Source organism: Sinohyriopsis cumingii, unplaced genomic scaffold (genome assembly GCF_028554795.1).
Source record: "Sinohyriopsis cumingii isolate HCF-2022 unplaced genomic scaffold, ASM2855479v2 utg000938l, whole genome shotgun sequence".
In the NCBI taxonomy this organism is placed as follows: Eukaryota; Metazoa; Mollusca; class Bivalvia; order Unionida; family Unionidae; genus Sinohyriopsis; species Sinohyriopsis cumingii.
This window is the reverse complement of record NW_028315944.1, coordinates 2,429,889-2,446,357: the sequence shown is the minus strand read 5'-3', so window position 1 is coordinate 2,446,357 and position 16,469 is coordinate 2,429,889. Positions and strand designations below refer to the sequence as shown.

The 16,469-nt window shown below is 38.0% G+C and overlaps 1 protein-coding gene across 2 annotated transcripts in view; it reads left to right on the top strand.

Moving 5' to 3' along the window:
• Positions 1-16,469, top strand: part of LOC149773005 (general transcription and DNA repair factor IIH helicase subunit XPD-like) — a 146,337-nt gene that overhangs the window by 83,279 nt on the left and 46,589 nt on the right. For both annotated transcript variants that reach the window (XM_089946945.1, XM_089946946.1), the window contains 3 exons: positions 2,172-2,273; positions 5,495-5,558; positions 10,017-10,108. In XM_089946945.1, coding sequence (XP_089803071.1) covers positions 2,172-2,273; positions 5,495-5,558; positions 10,017-10,108 — 258 coding nt within the window. The remainder of the gene's footprint in view (positions 1-2,171; positions 2,274-5,494; positions 5,559-10,016; positions 10,109-16,469) is intronic.

Sequence of the window (16,469 nt, the reverse complement as noted above, 5' to 3'; positions counted from 1 at the left end):
ATATTGACATGGGGATGGATTGTACATATATTGACATGGGGATTGTACATATATTGACATGGGGATGGATTGTACATATATTGACATGGGGATTGTACATATATTGACATGGGGATGGATTGTACATATATTGACATGGGGATGGATTGTACATATATTGACATGGGGATAGTACATATATTGACATGAGGATTGTACATATATTGACATGGGATTTTACAAGAAGACTTTTTATGATGTCTGCTTGTTCTCAAATTAAAATGTTGCCAGTCTGATGTTCAATGTGCCACAGTGGCTGTCTTGAAAATCATATGATTGCTACTTCTGAATGGATGGTCATAGTAACTTGTGGCTTTCACTAAAGGACTTCTTATGATGTCTGTTTGGTCACAAATGAAAATGATGTCAATGTGACTTTCAGTAAAACCATCACAATGGCTAGCTTGGAAATCTTATAATTGTGTTTTTTTCTAGATGGCTGGTCATATAAACATTGTGTTTTCACCAGAAGACTTGTGATGTCCAGTTGGTCCCTGATGGAAATGGCACCACTCTGATATCCAATATGGCCACAATAGCAGCCATCTTGCTGGTGTTACTCCTCAAAATGAATAGGTCATATCAACATGGGGTTTTCACCATAAGACTTTTTATAAGGTCTTATTAGTCATAAGCAGATAAGTTAAAATGGTACTAATCTGATATTCAGTATGGCAACCACGTGGCCATCTTGAAAATCCTGTAATTGTTACTCCTCTTAAATTGAAAGTCATTTAGACATTGGGTTATCATCAGAAGAGTGAATAAGATGTCTTGTTGGTCCTAAATGAAAATGATGTTAATTGATGTCTTGAAAATATTGATATCTCTACTTCTTCCAGTTGTATGACTTTCAACAGGGGGTTTTCACTGGTAGACTTCATATGATGCTTAGTCGGTCCTAAATGAAAAGGGTGGTAATTGTGCATCCAGTATGGCTGCAGTGATGGCTGTCTTGAAAATCTTGCTGTCACTATTTACCTAGAATGGTTGGTTATATTAACATGAGGTTTTCACCAAAAAGACTTCTAATGATGCCTACTTGGTCCTAAATGAATACAGTACCAATTTGATATCCCATATGACCACCACAACATTTAACTTTACAGTCCTGTTGTCATTAAAGAATATCATAGATAGTTTCAGCACACAGCAGTTTTAAGTATACTAAGATATGATCTTAAATTCTTCAATATTCTTTTCACTCAGCAGAGCATTATTCTCTCTTAGGGACTCTTGTTTAAATTTTTACTCTTTCTAGAATTACAGATGAAACAATATATGAATGGATTTCTTTGACACTTATGGATTTCTTTGACACTTGGCACATGTTTTTGCCCTTTTTATACTTGAAGCTGGAGGTATCCAATCTCACAGTTGTTTTGGATGGAGACAGTATATCTTATTTCCATCACTGGGACAGGCAGGGGTATATTTATTGATGGAGACAGTATATCTTATTTCCATCATTGGGACAGGCAGGGGTATATTTATGGATGGAGACAGTATATATTATTTCCATCATTGGGACAGGCAGTGGTATATTTATGGGTGGAGACTATATCTTATTTCCTTCATTGGGACAGGCAGGGGTATAGTTATGAATGGAGACTATATCTTATTTCCATTATTGGGACAGGCAGTGGTATATTTATGGGTGGAGACAGCACATCTTATCTCCATCATTGGGACAGGCAGGGGTATATTTATGGATGGAGACAGTTTATCTTATTTCCATCATTGGGACAGGCAGGGGTATATTTATGGGTGGAGACAGCATATCTTATTTCCATCATTGGGACAGGCAGGGGTATATTTATGGATGGAGACAGTTTATCTTATTTCCATCATTGGGACAGGCAGGGGTATATTTATGGGTGGAGACAGCATATCTTATTTCCATCATTGGGACAGGCAGGGGTATATTTATGGATGGAGACAGTTTATCTTATTTCCATCATTGGGACAGGCAGGGGTGAATTTATGTATATTGCTCACCATCTCTTCAATTTAAGATAATGAAAGCTGCATAAGATATTTATTACATGCTTCTTTGTGTTCTCCCAGTACAAGTTTAAACTCTGTGACATTTTTTTCAGACGTAATCATTTATATTTTTTATCCTTATCTAGACCCTGTCCCCACTTGACATGTATCCGAAGATTCTGGATTTCCGGCCTGTTACCATGGCAATGTTTACAATGACCCTGGCAAGAACCTGTATCTGTCCAATGGTAAGTTTCTCAAGGTTTTTGGATCAAGTCAGCAGTGAAGATGCTAAATTGTATTTTGAAATATCATATTTTCTTCTTTGTTCAATGCAAATACTGATTTAGATTTGATATGAAAATACAGCATATAATATGATCTAATATTCTTGTGACATTATTGAAAAGGGTGTAGATAATTTAAGAATTTAGATTCACCCACTAATTTTAAGAATTGAATCCTAATTGTAGGTGATGGCAAAATGTTAAGACCTGCATATTGACACAGTAGACAAAGAACTGTGTGTTGGTTGGGGCCTTATTGCACTGTTGTCAAAAAATACATGCCAGAATGTTTGGTGCTACGTCAAAATATCATTAGTCCATACATGCCAACCATTATGCTTTTGGCATAATCATTATGCTTTTTTCACTAAATTATACCTTACGAGAAAATGTATTTGGATTACGCGCTTTCGGTATATCCCCCTCCAAAAAATTAATAATTTTTCCTCATTATTTATTAACATCCCATTAATCCCACAGACCGTATTCTAGAAAAGACAGCTTCTGTGTAACTACGACATAAAAGTACACTTGTCCATAGACTTGCATGTACTTTCCTAACAGTATTATGTTCTATTTATAGCAGCTGCCCTATTTCCAATAAACATACTGGTTCTACTTTCAAACTTTTGACCTCAGTTTCTGTTTAAAGCAGCTATATGGCTTAGTTAGGAGAGAACAGACTGGTTGAATTTTTTCATCTCATTTCCCAGCTAAAAGACCCAATAACTGGAAGATATAAATTTCCTCTTTTTTGTCAGGTTATGAAAGGAATATTGGTTCTTTACCATTCTAATGTTGACTATGAGAAATTGTTCAATATTGTTAACAAAAATAAAACTGAATTCAGATCCAGGCTCTGTAACCCAGCACTTAGTGCTCTACTGGTATGCTAAACATTCATAGCTCAGCTGGTACAAAGTGTTTTGAAATGCTTTTTAAAGCTCAAATTTTAATATACGAAAACTTGAAGCAGTAATTGATGTTAAAAGTCCAGAGGGATAAATAAATCATTTTGTACACATACTCATTGAATTATTATCATGTTATATGTGGATTACTCTTTTTCTGCTTGGATTACTCTTTTTGTCCACTTGGATTACACTTTTTCCTTGCCAGGGGTTGGCATGTATGCTAGTGCACAGCTTCAGCATTAAAAAACAAAGACTCACTGAAAGAGAAATTGTCACTGCACTAAATTTTAAAATGTATTGATTTGGTTTTCTGAAGATTCAGCAGTTGTGGTTAATAGTTGTGGTAAATAAAATTCCAATCTTTGTTTGTTCTTGGTGATATTTTTTTTTATCGATCATTTCATGCATACAGTATCAGGTCATTATATTCATAATGTTTTTTGCCAGTTCTCTTTGAGTTGGTCAGATTGTAGATGTGTATTTTTGCTTTATTTTGTTCTTTGTAAAAGACAATACTACTCTGTTTTCCTGTTGCTATTTGTTTAGGGGTTATCAAGACGGCTTATTCAATATTGAGGTCATACTTTCTGGGGTATGATCATAATTGGATGTAATAAACCTAACAGGTCACTTTTTAATTTTGTCATTTTCATCCTGTAATACTTATGAATTGAGATTCCAGACTGCACATTCATATTCTTAAATAGGTTTAAACTGTTGAAAGCTAATTCATTCTCTTGCTGTTGGCAAGCTGACAAGTTATGTCTTAAAAGCTGAAAGTCAGATTTGTTTTGTGCGTACATCTTGAACTTAAATGTACATCACTAGTAATTGTGACTCTATTTCATTTGGTTCAGAATTTTGAAAGAAGTACCTTTAGATGAGTTTGACACTGATTTTATGAGATTTGTTTCTTGTCATTTTCATTATATTGCATTTTTTAGGGGTTGGAATTAAGTCATCTGTAAATAGTTGAAATTTTAAATCAGTACCAGTTATGGAGACATTGATCCATAAATATAAAAGCACTTGACCAATTACATTTACTATGCCCTGGAGTACTCCAGAGCTACATTGAACCAGCCAAATTTGGAACCATTTACCATCACACATTGGTTTTGTAAATGTAAAAAGCAGAGTATGTCTAGTGCAAGGTTCTGTCTATAGTTCCAGCATGAAATAATTTACTCTTTAACAATTTATGGAGGATAGTGTAAGAAGTTTTTTGAAAGTTTAGTACAAAACATATCTACTTGGCTGCTGGTACAGAAACGTTTAGCCCAGTCATCAATATTTAACAACTAAGATTTTCCAAAAGGTATGTTGCTTATCAGAAATAAGAGAAGACTTATCAAAGTGCTTCATGATGTTAGAACAAGCACTTTACAGTGAGTACTGGCAAGAGAGACTGGATAGAACAGACAATATGTTCAAGCACTTTACAGTGAGTACTGGCAAGAGAGACTGGATAGAACAGACAATATGTTCAAGCACTTTATAGTGAGTACTGGCAAGAGAGACTGGATAGAACAGACAATATGTTCAAGCACTTTACAGTGAGTACTGGCAAGAGAGACTGGATAGAACAGACAATATGTTCAAGCACTTTACAGTGAGTACTGGCAAGAGAGACTGGATAGAACAGACAATATGTTCAAGCACTTTACAGTGAGTACTGGCAAGAGATAATGGATTAACAGTGGTCATATGATCACCAAAGACAAATGTCCAAAGGTTGTTAAAGCTCTTCACTGATTGAGTCAGCAGAGAGTATGTTAATATTCTGAAGTTGAAAGTTTATTTGCATCAGTATGCTTCATTTAACAACTTCAATTCGGTTTCCTTTTAGACATAACTGCCCAAGGGGAGGGGGGAGGAGACTGTTTGGATATAAAGATATTGCCAACATTTGTGTGGAAAAGATGAGAAATATAGATTTTAGTTCATATCAAAAGGTAGTTTGGATTATGGGGTTTGGATAAGACTATACTGTATTTATTATGTTACATCCTGTAGATTTTGTGGCATTAATATCATATATTGATATCAACCATTATCATATTAACCTGTTTATAAGAAGGAGTCAACTATGAACAGTACAGACCCAAGTAATCCATCATATATTAGGTGTTAGGGTCTGTACATATAATTTAATGGAAATAGCTCTCAGATCATGTCTGTGCTATTTGTGTTTGTTTGTTAACAGGTAACCATAGTAACAAAACCAGTTGCCAAAATAGTGATTGTCTGCCTTTTTTGTCTTAACAGATTGTCAGTAAAGGCAATGACCAGGTGGCAATGACTTCCAAGTTTGAGACAAGAGAGGATCCAGGTGTGTTCTGTGTAGTTGACATGCCAAATTACAATATCGTAAATAGGATACAGCTGATATGTGGAGAAATCAGCAAGATGAAAGCTTTGTTGTACCAGTACAATTGAAATGCCTAAATAGAATTGTGTAAATAACATCAAAAATGCAGATTATTTAAAACAATGGGCACAGGTAGATACAAGCCCACATGTACTGTACTAAATATTAAAGCCTTAAGTCACAGTGGTCTGATTTTAATCCTCTGGGTTATCTCCCTTTAGCAGTTAGATTAAGGCTGTATTCTGTAAGGGTAGCATAATGCACTTTAAGCAAGAAAGTCAATTTTGCTATGGCCTGTTCTCTTGTAGGAATTTTCATCAAGTTGAAAAATAGTTGCATTAACTTAGCATAACATTGAATTTTAGTCCATTTTTAAAGATTAAGAAATGAACATTACATCACTCTTTTAAAAACCTTCATTATACTGCAGTTCCTGTTATAAGACAGGTATGGTCATGGATCTCATTTCAATATTTAGAATTATAAGTATTGTGTACTTTATTATAACAAGGCAATCTCACTATAAGGGTGTATACTCCATGACTCCCATGGGTAGTATTATAATGAGGGATTACTGTATCATGTACTTAATTATAAGGCATTATATTCAGTGGCTACCATGATCATTGTTATAGCATTCACTATATGGCATTATACTCATTGGCTACCATGGTCATTGTTATAGCATTCACTATATGGCATTATACTCATTGGCTACCATGGTCATTGTTATAGCATTCACTATATGGCATTACACTCATTGGCTACCATGGTCATTGTTATAGCATTCACTATATGGCAGTATACTCAGTGGCTACCATGGTCATTGTTATAGCATTCATTATATGGCATTACACTCATTGGCTACCATGGTCATTGTTATAGCATTCACTATATGGCAGTATACTCAGTGGCTACCATAGTCATTGTTATAGCATTCATTATATGGCAGTATACTCAGTGGCTACCATGGTCATTGTTATAGAGGGACTACTGTATCATCTACTAAAGCATTCACTATATGGCAGTATACTCAGTGGCTACCATGGTCATTGTTATAGAGGGGCTACTGTATCATCTACTAAAGCATTCACTATATGGCAGTATACTCAGTGGCTACCATGGTCATTGTTATAGCATTCATTATATGGCAGTATACTCAGTGGCTACCATGGTCATTGTTATAGCATTCATTATATGGCATTACACTCATTGGCTACCATGGTCATTGTTATAGCATTCACTATATGGCAGTATACTCAGTGGCTACCATAGTCATTGTTATAGCATTCATTATATGGCAGTATACTCAGTGGCTACCATGGTCATTGTTATAGAGGGACTACTGTATCATCTACTAAAGCATTCACTATATGGCAGTATACTCAGTGGCTACCATGGTCATTGTTATAGAGGGACTACTGTATCATCTACTAAAGCATTCACTATATGGCAGTATACTCAGTGGCTACCATGGTCATTGTTATAGCATTCATTATATGGCAGTATACTCAGTGGCTACCATGGTCATTGTTATAGAGGGACTACTGTATCATCTACTAAAACATTCACTATATGGCAGTATACTCCATGGCTCCCATGGACTGCATTATAATGAAGGAGTACTTGATTGTGTAGTTTTTATTATAATGCAATCACTGTATGGCAATATACTCCATGGCTTTGATGGACAGCATTATAATGAGGGAGGACTTGATTGTGTAGTTTATTACTAAGGCAGTCACTGTATGGCATTGTACTCCATGACTCTGATGAACTGCTCCAGTGGCCTAGTGGTTAGAGCATCCACCTCAGATGCAGGAGGTCATGGGTTTGATCCCCAGCTGAGTCATACCAAATACTTACAAAAATGGTACTAACAGCTGCCTCACTTGGCGCTCAGCATTAAGAGGTTAGTGTTAGGACTGGTCCGTCTGGTGTCAGGATAATGTGACTGGGTGGGACATCATTCTACATGTCTGCGGCATGATGTCCCAGTTCCAAACATCACTATAAACTGGCACACTTCAGTCAGCGATATGACTGAAAACTTGTTAAAGCTACATTTAAAACCCAAATCACACACACACTGATAGACAGCATTATAATGAGGGAGTACTCATTTGTGTAGTTTATTGCTAAGGCAATCACTGTATGGCAGTATACTCCATGGCTCCCATGGACAGCATTATAATGAGGGCATACTGTATTGTGTACCGGAACTTGCTGACTTATGTAATACGTGACTTACATGAACTCGGACTTACACAACCTTTCCCATAAGCCCAATACTGTACAGTTTACATGTATTAAATTTTTTAGTTAGAAAATTTTTGTATTACACTACTAACCTTTTTCTTGCAAAAGGTAACTACAATACCACAGAATTCTGCATCACTTTTTTATTTAAAAAAATGTGTGGTTTGTTTCTAATCATGTTGAAGTATGTAACATACACAACTGTCATGTGATGCTTGCATTCATTCTCATTTTGTAGTAGCCAATGAACTCACACCCACAGAATTCTCATATTTGTTCAAAAGCTTGTTATTATTAGTGATCTTGAGGGCTGAAATCATGACTGTTCAGTCCATTTGTAAATGCATGAAATTTGATCTGGAGATGAAAATGATGATAAGGAAATACAAAAGTGGAGAATGTTTATTGGCCAAATCACGTGAACTAAGTCTCTCAGTATCCACAATCAATATGATAGTAAATAATGCTGATCGTATAAAGGAACATATTAAGGTGTCTGCACCCATAAAGTTAATAATAATTACAAAACAGTGTTCTGGTGCTGTTTATGAGATGGAAATATTTTTAATCATATAGATGGAAGACCAGATACAAGTGTGCATTCTCTTAAGCTTTATGATGATCCAATTGAAGGCTTGAAGTTTCTATTCAGACATTATGGGAAAGTGCCAAGACCTAACACTTCATGTTGTATACATGTATAGGCTATAGGGTGAGATTGATAGGTGGGGTGGGTGAAATGCCAGCTTGTGTGAAGGTCAACTTACGTAAGGGTTTCCGAAATGGAACAGAACATTTACGTACGTCAGGGAGTGCTGTACCTGTATTATAATGCAGTCACTGTTTGGCAGCATATTCAGTGACTCCCATGGACAGCATTATAATGGAGTACTGTAATGTATACTTAATTATAATGCAGTCACTGGATGGCAGTGTGCTCCATGATTCCCATAGACTACATTGTAATGAAGGAGTACTGTATTGTATACGTCATTATGACAATCACTGTATGGCAGTATTTTCTATGACTCCCATGGACAGCATTATAATGAAGGAGTACTGTACTGTACTTTAGAAAATGCATACTTAATAAATGAAATAAATAGGTCTAAATACGTCAGTTGAACGACATTATCAGTAATGATAAATTAGCCACAGATCTAGGTTCTCATACTGTAATTGTTTTGTTAAGTTGTTGTTGCCTACATACTGTTTAACATACATTTCTCTATGTACACTACCTCTCTTGTTGGCTGTAAGGTTTTGTCACCCATTTACCACTCATTGATAGCTTGTACCATATGATTGTACCTACTGATGCTAAATATTAATGGAGAAATCTTTTAGATTAAGCTCAAGTTCAAAGCTTTTACTTTCTAACTTGATAAAAGTCCAACACAGTACAAAGAGGATGTCTTGATGTTACTGTATAGAAGATGGAAAGAAACAGTAGAGAAATCTCAAGTGCAATAAAAATATTCTTTTTTATTTAATTTTTAGACAATGTATTAAAGCACATTTAACCATTTTACAGTTGATATAATTATTATTCCCACATATAGGATGTAATCGTTAATGTAAATTTCCTGGCAGTCAAAGGTTTCACATTTTGGATGGGTCACAGTGGTTTAGTGTTAGCATGCCAGACTCGTGACATAAAGATTGTGGCTTTGAATTCTACCATTTGATCAGCTACTGTGGCGTGTCCATTGACAAAGTATGTTACTGCAGTTGTCTCTGCACTCAGTAACTTGCAATGCTGCAAAACACCAAGCCAAACAACCAAGTTTTGGAATAAAACATGACCAGTTTTGTAAGACAAGGTCTTTACAAACCTAATCTGTTTGACTATCAAATTATTGGGCATTAAGAATAAATGGGAAATAACTCTAAAATAAGATGTAGTACATAGAAGTAGCCAAAGACGTGAAAGCTGAATTTATTATGCTTTCATTACCATATGAACATATAAGAAAACTTAACACTGGAGAGCTGTTTTGTTGGAAGATTTCCAAACCTTGCTTTACTATTTATATGGGCCCTTAGATTACCACCTTAAAAAAAGAACATGAATTTTCAATGATTTTAAATATGTCTAAGCTCGCCTTGTTTTTCTGTACGATGTACATTTCAGTTTATGGTTTGGCGTTTCTTTTGCAGCGGTCATAAGGAACTATGGCAACCTTTTGGTGGAGCTTTCAGCTGTTGTCCCTGATGGGGTCGTCTGTTTCTTCACAAGTTATATTTACATGGTGAGCTCCTCTATATAGTGCATGTACATGCTTGCACTTACATACATTTGTATTTGTATATATGTGTCAGGTGAAGAAGATATTTTCTGATGTCAGTGTAACATGTATAAATGTATCAATCTGGTGTTTAATGATTGTGGTATACTGCCATGTGTACCTGCTGGTGTTAATGATTGAGTTTCTGCCCATGTATGCATGCAGTTTCTCGTTCGAATACATCGCTTGAGCACACTGACATTAAGATGTTCCACACCCTCTGGAATCCAGCAATCACAAAAATTCTTCTTTAAATATGTTACCTAATCATAATAATAATTTAGGAGAACTACTACTACCTTGCAAATCCAGCCCTCCCAGATTCTACTTTTAAACAAAGGAAGCTAAAAGTTGTCTGCCAACCTATGTGGCAGTCAGGCAGAGTGATCTTCCATTAGGTAAGACTTGGCGTCAAAGTGCCAAGAAGCAAACTCATGTCGTGAGAGACCTTGCAAAAGCCAGAATTTACGCTGAAGAGATACAATTACATGTACTCTGTACCATTGGAGAAGTTTTCACTTCTAAAGAAAGTATAGTCCATCTATATTTCCAACATTTTCTCTTCCTACCCTGACAAAGTTCTGCCTTTACAATTTGCTAACACTTTGTCATTATCAGACATTTAGGTTCTTGTATGGTGATCCTAAGTGACTCGCATTCAGTTTGGACTATAATTATAATCATGTACGTGCAAGTCTCTTAAGCTTAAAAAAATTCCTAATTACGAACAGGTACATATCAGTGAGTTTCTGTTCAAAGACGGGGCCCCGAGTGTCCAACTAGCCTAAAGTTCTCTCCATTACAGATCACTGCCATCTCACCTCTGTCTGTGTGGGTTCGAGTCTCGGATTCGGCCAATGTGGGTATGTGAGAAAGCTTGCCAGTAACTTCTCGTGGGTCGGTGGTTCTTTCTGGGGTTTTCCCTGGTTCTTCCTCCACCATTAATACTGGCCATCATGTATCATGTGCTGAAAAATGGCGTTATACCCCACAACAACAAGAACACCAACTGTTCAAAGGCCTCTGTAGCATCCAGGTGCAAACTTCAGTCTCCTTTTATTTTTACTTGTACAGACACTTGTGTACATTTCTGTATTGCTTCTGCTCTAGTCTGACAAGTACAGGTCAGCTCTTTCTATACCTGGTTCACTCAGGCACTTCTTGCTCAAGCATGTTTCTATAGGCGACACTTGATTCATGTTTATTTGCATATGCATTCCATCATATTTAAAGAGCACTTAGTCACTTGCATGGGGAGCCTATGCAACTTCACAAGATAGGTTCGGGCCACAATATTGTATGTGTGCAGGTCTGTATGCCCTTAAGAAATTTCTTATATATGTATAATTCCCTCATTTGTGGTACATACAGAGTTTCCTTTAAGATGGCATCCTTAGCCTTGGAGCACCATGCTTCAATGATTCTAACTGTACATGCCATCCTTGACCTTCCCTACAGGTAGTATTGCAATTAAAATCATCTGCTATCACTATTTTCCAGGTAACCATCATTTAGTATAGCTCTGCACCCACACTGTATTCAAACATCTCATGTACAGGCCCACAGGTTTATACTTCTCCTTACAGGTGGTATTGTTATTATATTTTACCTGTATGCTTCCTTGATTTATTAAACTTAACAGATTTCTTGGTCAACTTTTTAAGATTTAGCTCTGTACCTTTCTACAGGGCTACAGTTTTATACATTTTGCTCTGTTTGTTTTACTGATTAAAACTATGAGCAAAGCACAAACACACAAAGCTCAGGACAAATACATCACCAGTCTGCATGCTGACCTTTCCTCAGTGTGAGAATTTCTGGCAGACATGGGAGATAAATCAACATTGGCACGCTCTGAAACAGCTCTGGCACCCAAGTCACCACCACAGGACTCCGCATTTTTGGCAATTCTCTCTGCCTTGCCTCCTCGGAGTTTTACCTGATTCCTAATGCAGAACAGTGAAGGGCAGAGCAAACAAGCAGCCAAGTTCCCTCTCACTCAGCAGATATATGGACAGGCTACATGGATCAGACATCCCATAACCCATCCCAAACACAGATGGACTATTTCCATTGCTACCAGGATAGGCCATATACTAGGGATTACAAAGGGCCAAAAAATCAATATTATGGGCTCAATCACTAACTGCCACACTTCCAGTACGTCAAACCCGACTTTTGGGGACGTGTAGGGCCCAGTCTAAATCTCATACCACCTTGAAACACTCATTTGGCATGATGCTACAAATTGTTCCTCGCACTTCAACAGATGTCGTTTTTCAATTTCTCTACTCTCTGCCATGAGAAGAAACTCTTTACTCAGCTACTGTTTTGAAGTCACAGTTTCTAATTCAGGGTGTTCTATGAGTTTAGTGAGTGACTGACCTCATCACTATTCACCTGTTAAATCTCAAGCATGGCAGGGACCTTAGCCTCACCTCTTGCAACCAAGATGTTCTCTAGTGCTGTCATTTATCCTACACAGTCTGATGGCATGGAAAGATTCAGCCTTCCAAGCCTCCATTGAGGACATTTTCCACCTTTGACCCCAGAATTTTGTCCTCCTCCCACTCCATCAACAAACTGTACGACAGAACAGAAGAATCCAACTTCAGTTACTTCTGCAGTCTGGGAGAGTTATAGACATTCTGACTCACCTTCATCATCAGTTCATTGGTGGTTCTACATTTGCCACACACCAGCCTTGGAAACCCAGCAGTTGACAGTGATATTGCTGTTTGGGGATGACACATCCACACTCCATATGTATGGACTGGATGGCCTTTGATGACATTTGGTAGTTAGTGCACAGTTAATTCATCCATGCCCCTTGGTTCTCAATTGAAACACCATAGCACATTTTGAATGCCATCCATGAGGGAGACTTCACCATCAGTATGGACTTAAATGGCACGTACCTTCATGTCCATATTCACAAGGTTACATAGGATATTCCTGTGATTTGCCTACAACATTATATACAAATTCAGGGCACATCCACTGGGGCTTAACATCAGCCCTTGTGTCTTCACTCGTCTGATGAATCAAGTAATGGTGCATGTCTGGACCATTTCTGTGGCAACAACATAAAGCTACCTGGACAACATCCAGCAGAAACATCAGTGACTTAGATCTGACAAGACATGACAACCCTTGTTACCTATCAACAAGGAAATATCCAACCTAGAACCATCTCAACAATTTGTTATCACCTAGGTATGGAGTTCAATACAAAGGCAACATATTTCATCTCCTTCAGGATTGGTCATTGAAATCCAAACCATGGTAGCCCATTTACTTTCAAGGAATTCTATCTGCACAGGAATTCCTTCGCTTACTAGGTAGACTGCACCAGTAACCAAGTGCCCTCCTTGCATGCGGGTTTGAATCCTGGCTGAGTTATACGAAAGACTTATAAAAATGGTACTTTCAGCTGCTTTGCTTGGTGCTCAGCATTAAGAGATTAGTGTTAGGACTATGTGATGCTACATGATTAACCCTATGCCCAAAGTGGAACCTAATTTGGGTATTAACCTGGCAGAAAAAGACACCCTTTGAACCATTTTCAAAGGCATGTCTGGCGCTCCTTTCCTACCAGCCCTGCTTCCTCATGGCATTAGTGACTACAGGCAAAACTAGCAAAATACATGCCCTATCAATAGACCCGAATTACATGCAGTTCCAACAAGATATGTGTCTTATGATGGCATCCTCTGTCATTGCCAAGAACTGCCTTCTTTCAAAGGATAACCAGACTTTAGTCATGGGACCTCTGTCTCATCTGGGCACAGAAGCTGAATGCCACCTACAAGACCCAGTTCAGGCTTTGAAGTGGTACCTTAATAGTACAGAACAATTGTGTCAATGGAGGTCATGCCTCAACCTCTCAAGATAGGACAAGAGGATATATCAACACAGACTATGTTGTCCTGGATTAAGTGGGTTATTTTGTCAGCATATAGGGAAATAACCCCAGCTCAAATGAACTTATTATGCATTTCAACTCGCAAGGTTAGAGCAGTTGCCACCAGTCTAACAGTAGACCAGAACTGTTCACTAACCGATATCATTCAGGCTGTGGGATGGAGATTGGTACTAGCAGCTGCCTTGCAAGGTGCTCAGTATTAAGAGGTTAGTGCTAGGACTGGTCGACCTGGTGTCAGGATAATATGACTGAGTAGGACATGATGCTTCGTGTCTGTGGCATTGATGCCATAATGCTAGACATCACAATAGCCCCAGTGCTAGACATCACTATAAACTGTCACACTGCAGACATCATAGCAGTATGACTGATTTTTTTTAAAGCTACCTTAAAATCCAAATCACACACGTACACACACTTACTAGGCTTTCTCAATGTGGCAGTGGACCTCATGGTCCTAGGTTGCCTTTCTATGCACCCATTGCAAATGGTTCTTCTGCCTGAATGGTGGCCTAAAGTTTGCCCACTGTACCATCCTCTCACAATCTGCACACAATTGAGGCACCATCTAAGGAATTGGGGCAACTTAACTTGGGTTATACATCTACAAAGTACAACCGCCTGAGATTACAGTCTGTACCATTGCAAGTACGGCTGGGGAGCCCATCTACTACCATGCTTTCAGGAAGCCATTGGTGCATGATTTCCCCAGGAATAACATTTTAATATCAATAAATTCTGGAGATGATGACCATTGTGAAAGCTTTCCACTGGTGGCAGGAATATTTGCTTGGCAATGGAGTTCGCATTCTGTCCAACAGCTCTTCAATGGTGACTTATCTAAAAGGGGGAACCAAGTCCAACAGTGGTGAGTTATCTTAAATAAAAAGGAGGAACCAAGTCCCCAGACCTTTGCATCCCAGTTTGGGACTTTTTAAAGTGGTGTTGTCAACATCAAATCCACATACAAGTTTGACATATCTATGGACTCCTAACATACTAGCCAAATTTTTTTATCCTAATACAGACAGATTTGTCTCTTCATTCCTAAATTTTCATTCGTATATGTACCTGATGGGATCAACCTTTGGTGGACCTGTTTGCAACAAGGTGGAATACCAAATTCCCAAACTTCGTATCTCCAGTCCTGGACTCGAATCATGGGCAGTTGATGCTCTATCAATAGATTCAAAACAGACTGGATGCATACGCCAACCCTCCGATTCTGAAAGTAATACAGAATGTAAGAGAATGAGAGTTTCACTCAGATGGGAGATGTTGTGGATCAGTGACCTCATAAATCTTGTAACTGGAACTTTCGGATTTTCATCATCTATTCAAAGAACTGCAACAGCAGCTGTTTCGTTCCTACACAGACTGTGGAACCTGCACATCTAGATCATATTAAACAGGCCTTCAGAAATAAACAGTTCTCATAACTAGTCATGGAGAAAATCACTCTAGCAAGAAGGCCCTCCACTGAAGGCATATGAAGGCAAATGGCTTTCACCCACTGATCCACAAACACACCTCTCCAGACATCTATACTGGAAGTAGCTAACTTCTGCTGACTCTTCAAAGAAAGTTAAAATAGAGTACAATAAAAGGTTACTGCTCCACAATCGCTGACAACTTTTTTCATCACAGAAGAGGGGATGTTGGACAAATCAAGGACTTATCCAACCTACTTGCCAACTTTGAGTATACACAGCTGAAAACATTAAACCTATGCCAAAGTGAAACCTATCTTGGGTATTAACCTGGCTGAATGACAATACACCTTTTGAACCAATTTCAAAGGCATTTCTGGCACACCTTTCCTACAAGACCTGCTTCCTCATGGCATTAACGACTACAGGCAAAACTAGCAAAGTACATGCCCTATCAGCAGACCCGAATTACATGCAGTTCTGACAAGATATGTGTCTTACTTATGATGTCATCCTCTGTCATTGCCAAGAACTGCCTTCTTTCAAAGGATAACCAGACTTTAGTCATGGGACCTCTGTCTCAGCCGGGCACAGAAGCTGAATGCCACCTACAAGACCCAGTTCAGGCTTTGAAGTGGTACCTTAATAGTACAGAACAATTGTGTCAATGGAGGTCATGCCTCAACCTCTCAAGATAGGACAAGAGGATATATCAACACAGACTGTTATCCTGGATTAAGTGGGTTATTTTGTCAGCATATAGGGAAATAACCCCAGCTCAAATGAACTTATTATGCATTTCAACTCGTAAGGTTAAAGCAGTTGCCACCAGTCTAACATTAGACCAGAACTGTTCACTAACCGATATCATTCAGGCTGTGGGATGGACATTGGAGTCCACCTCCCATCCACCACTTACCTATTCTCCTAAGGTTTGGGTAATGTATTTAAAAAGATACCAATTTTTCCT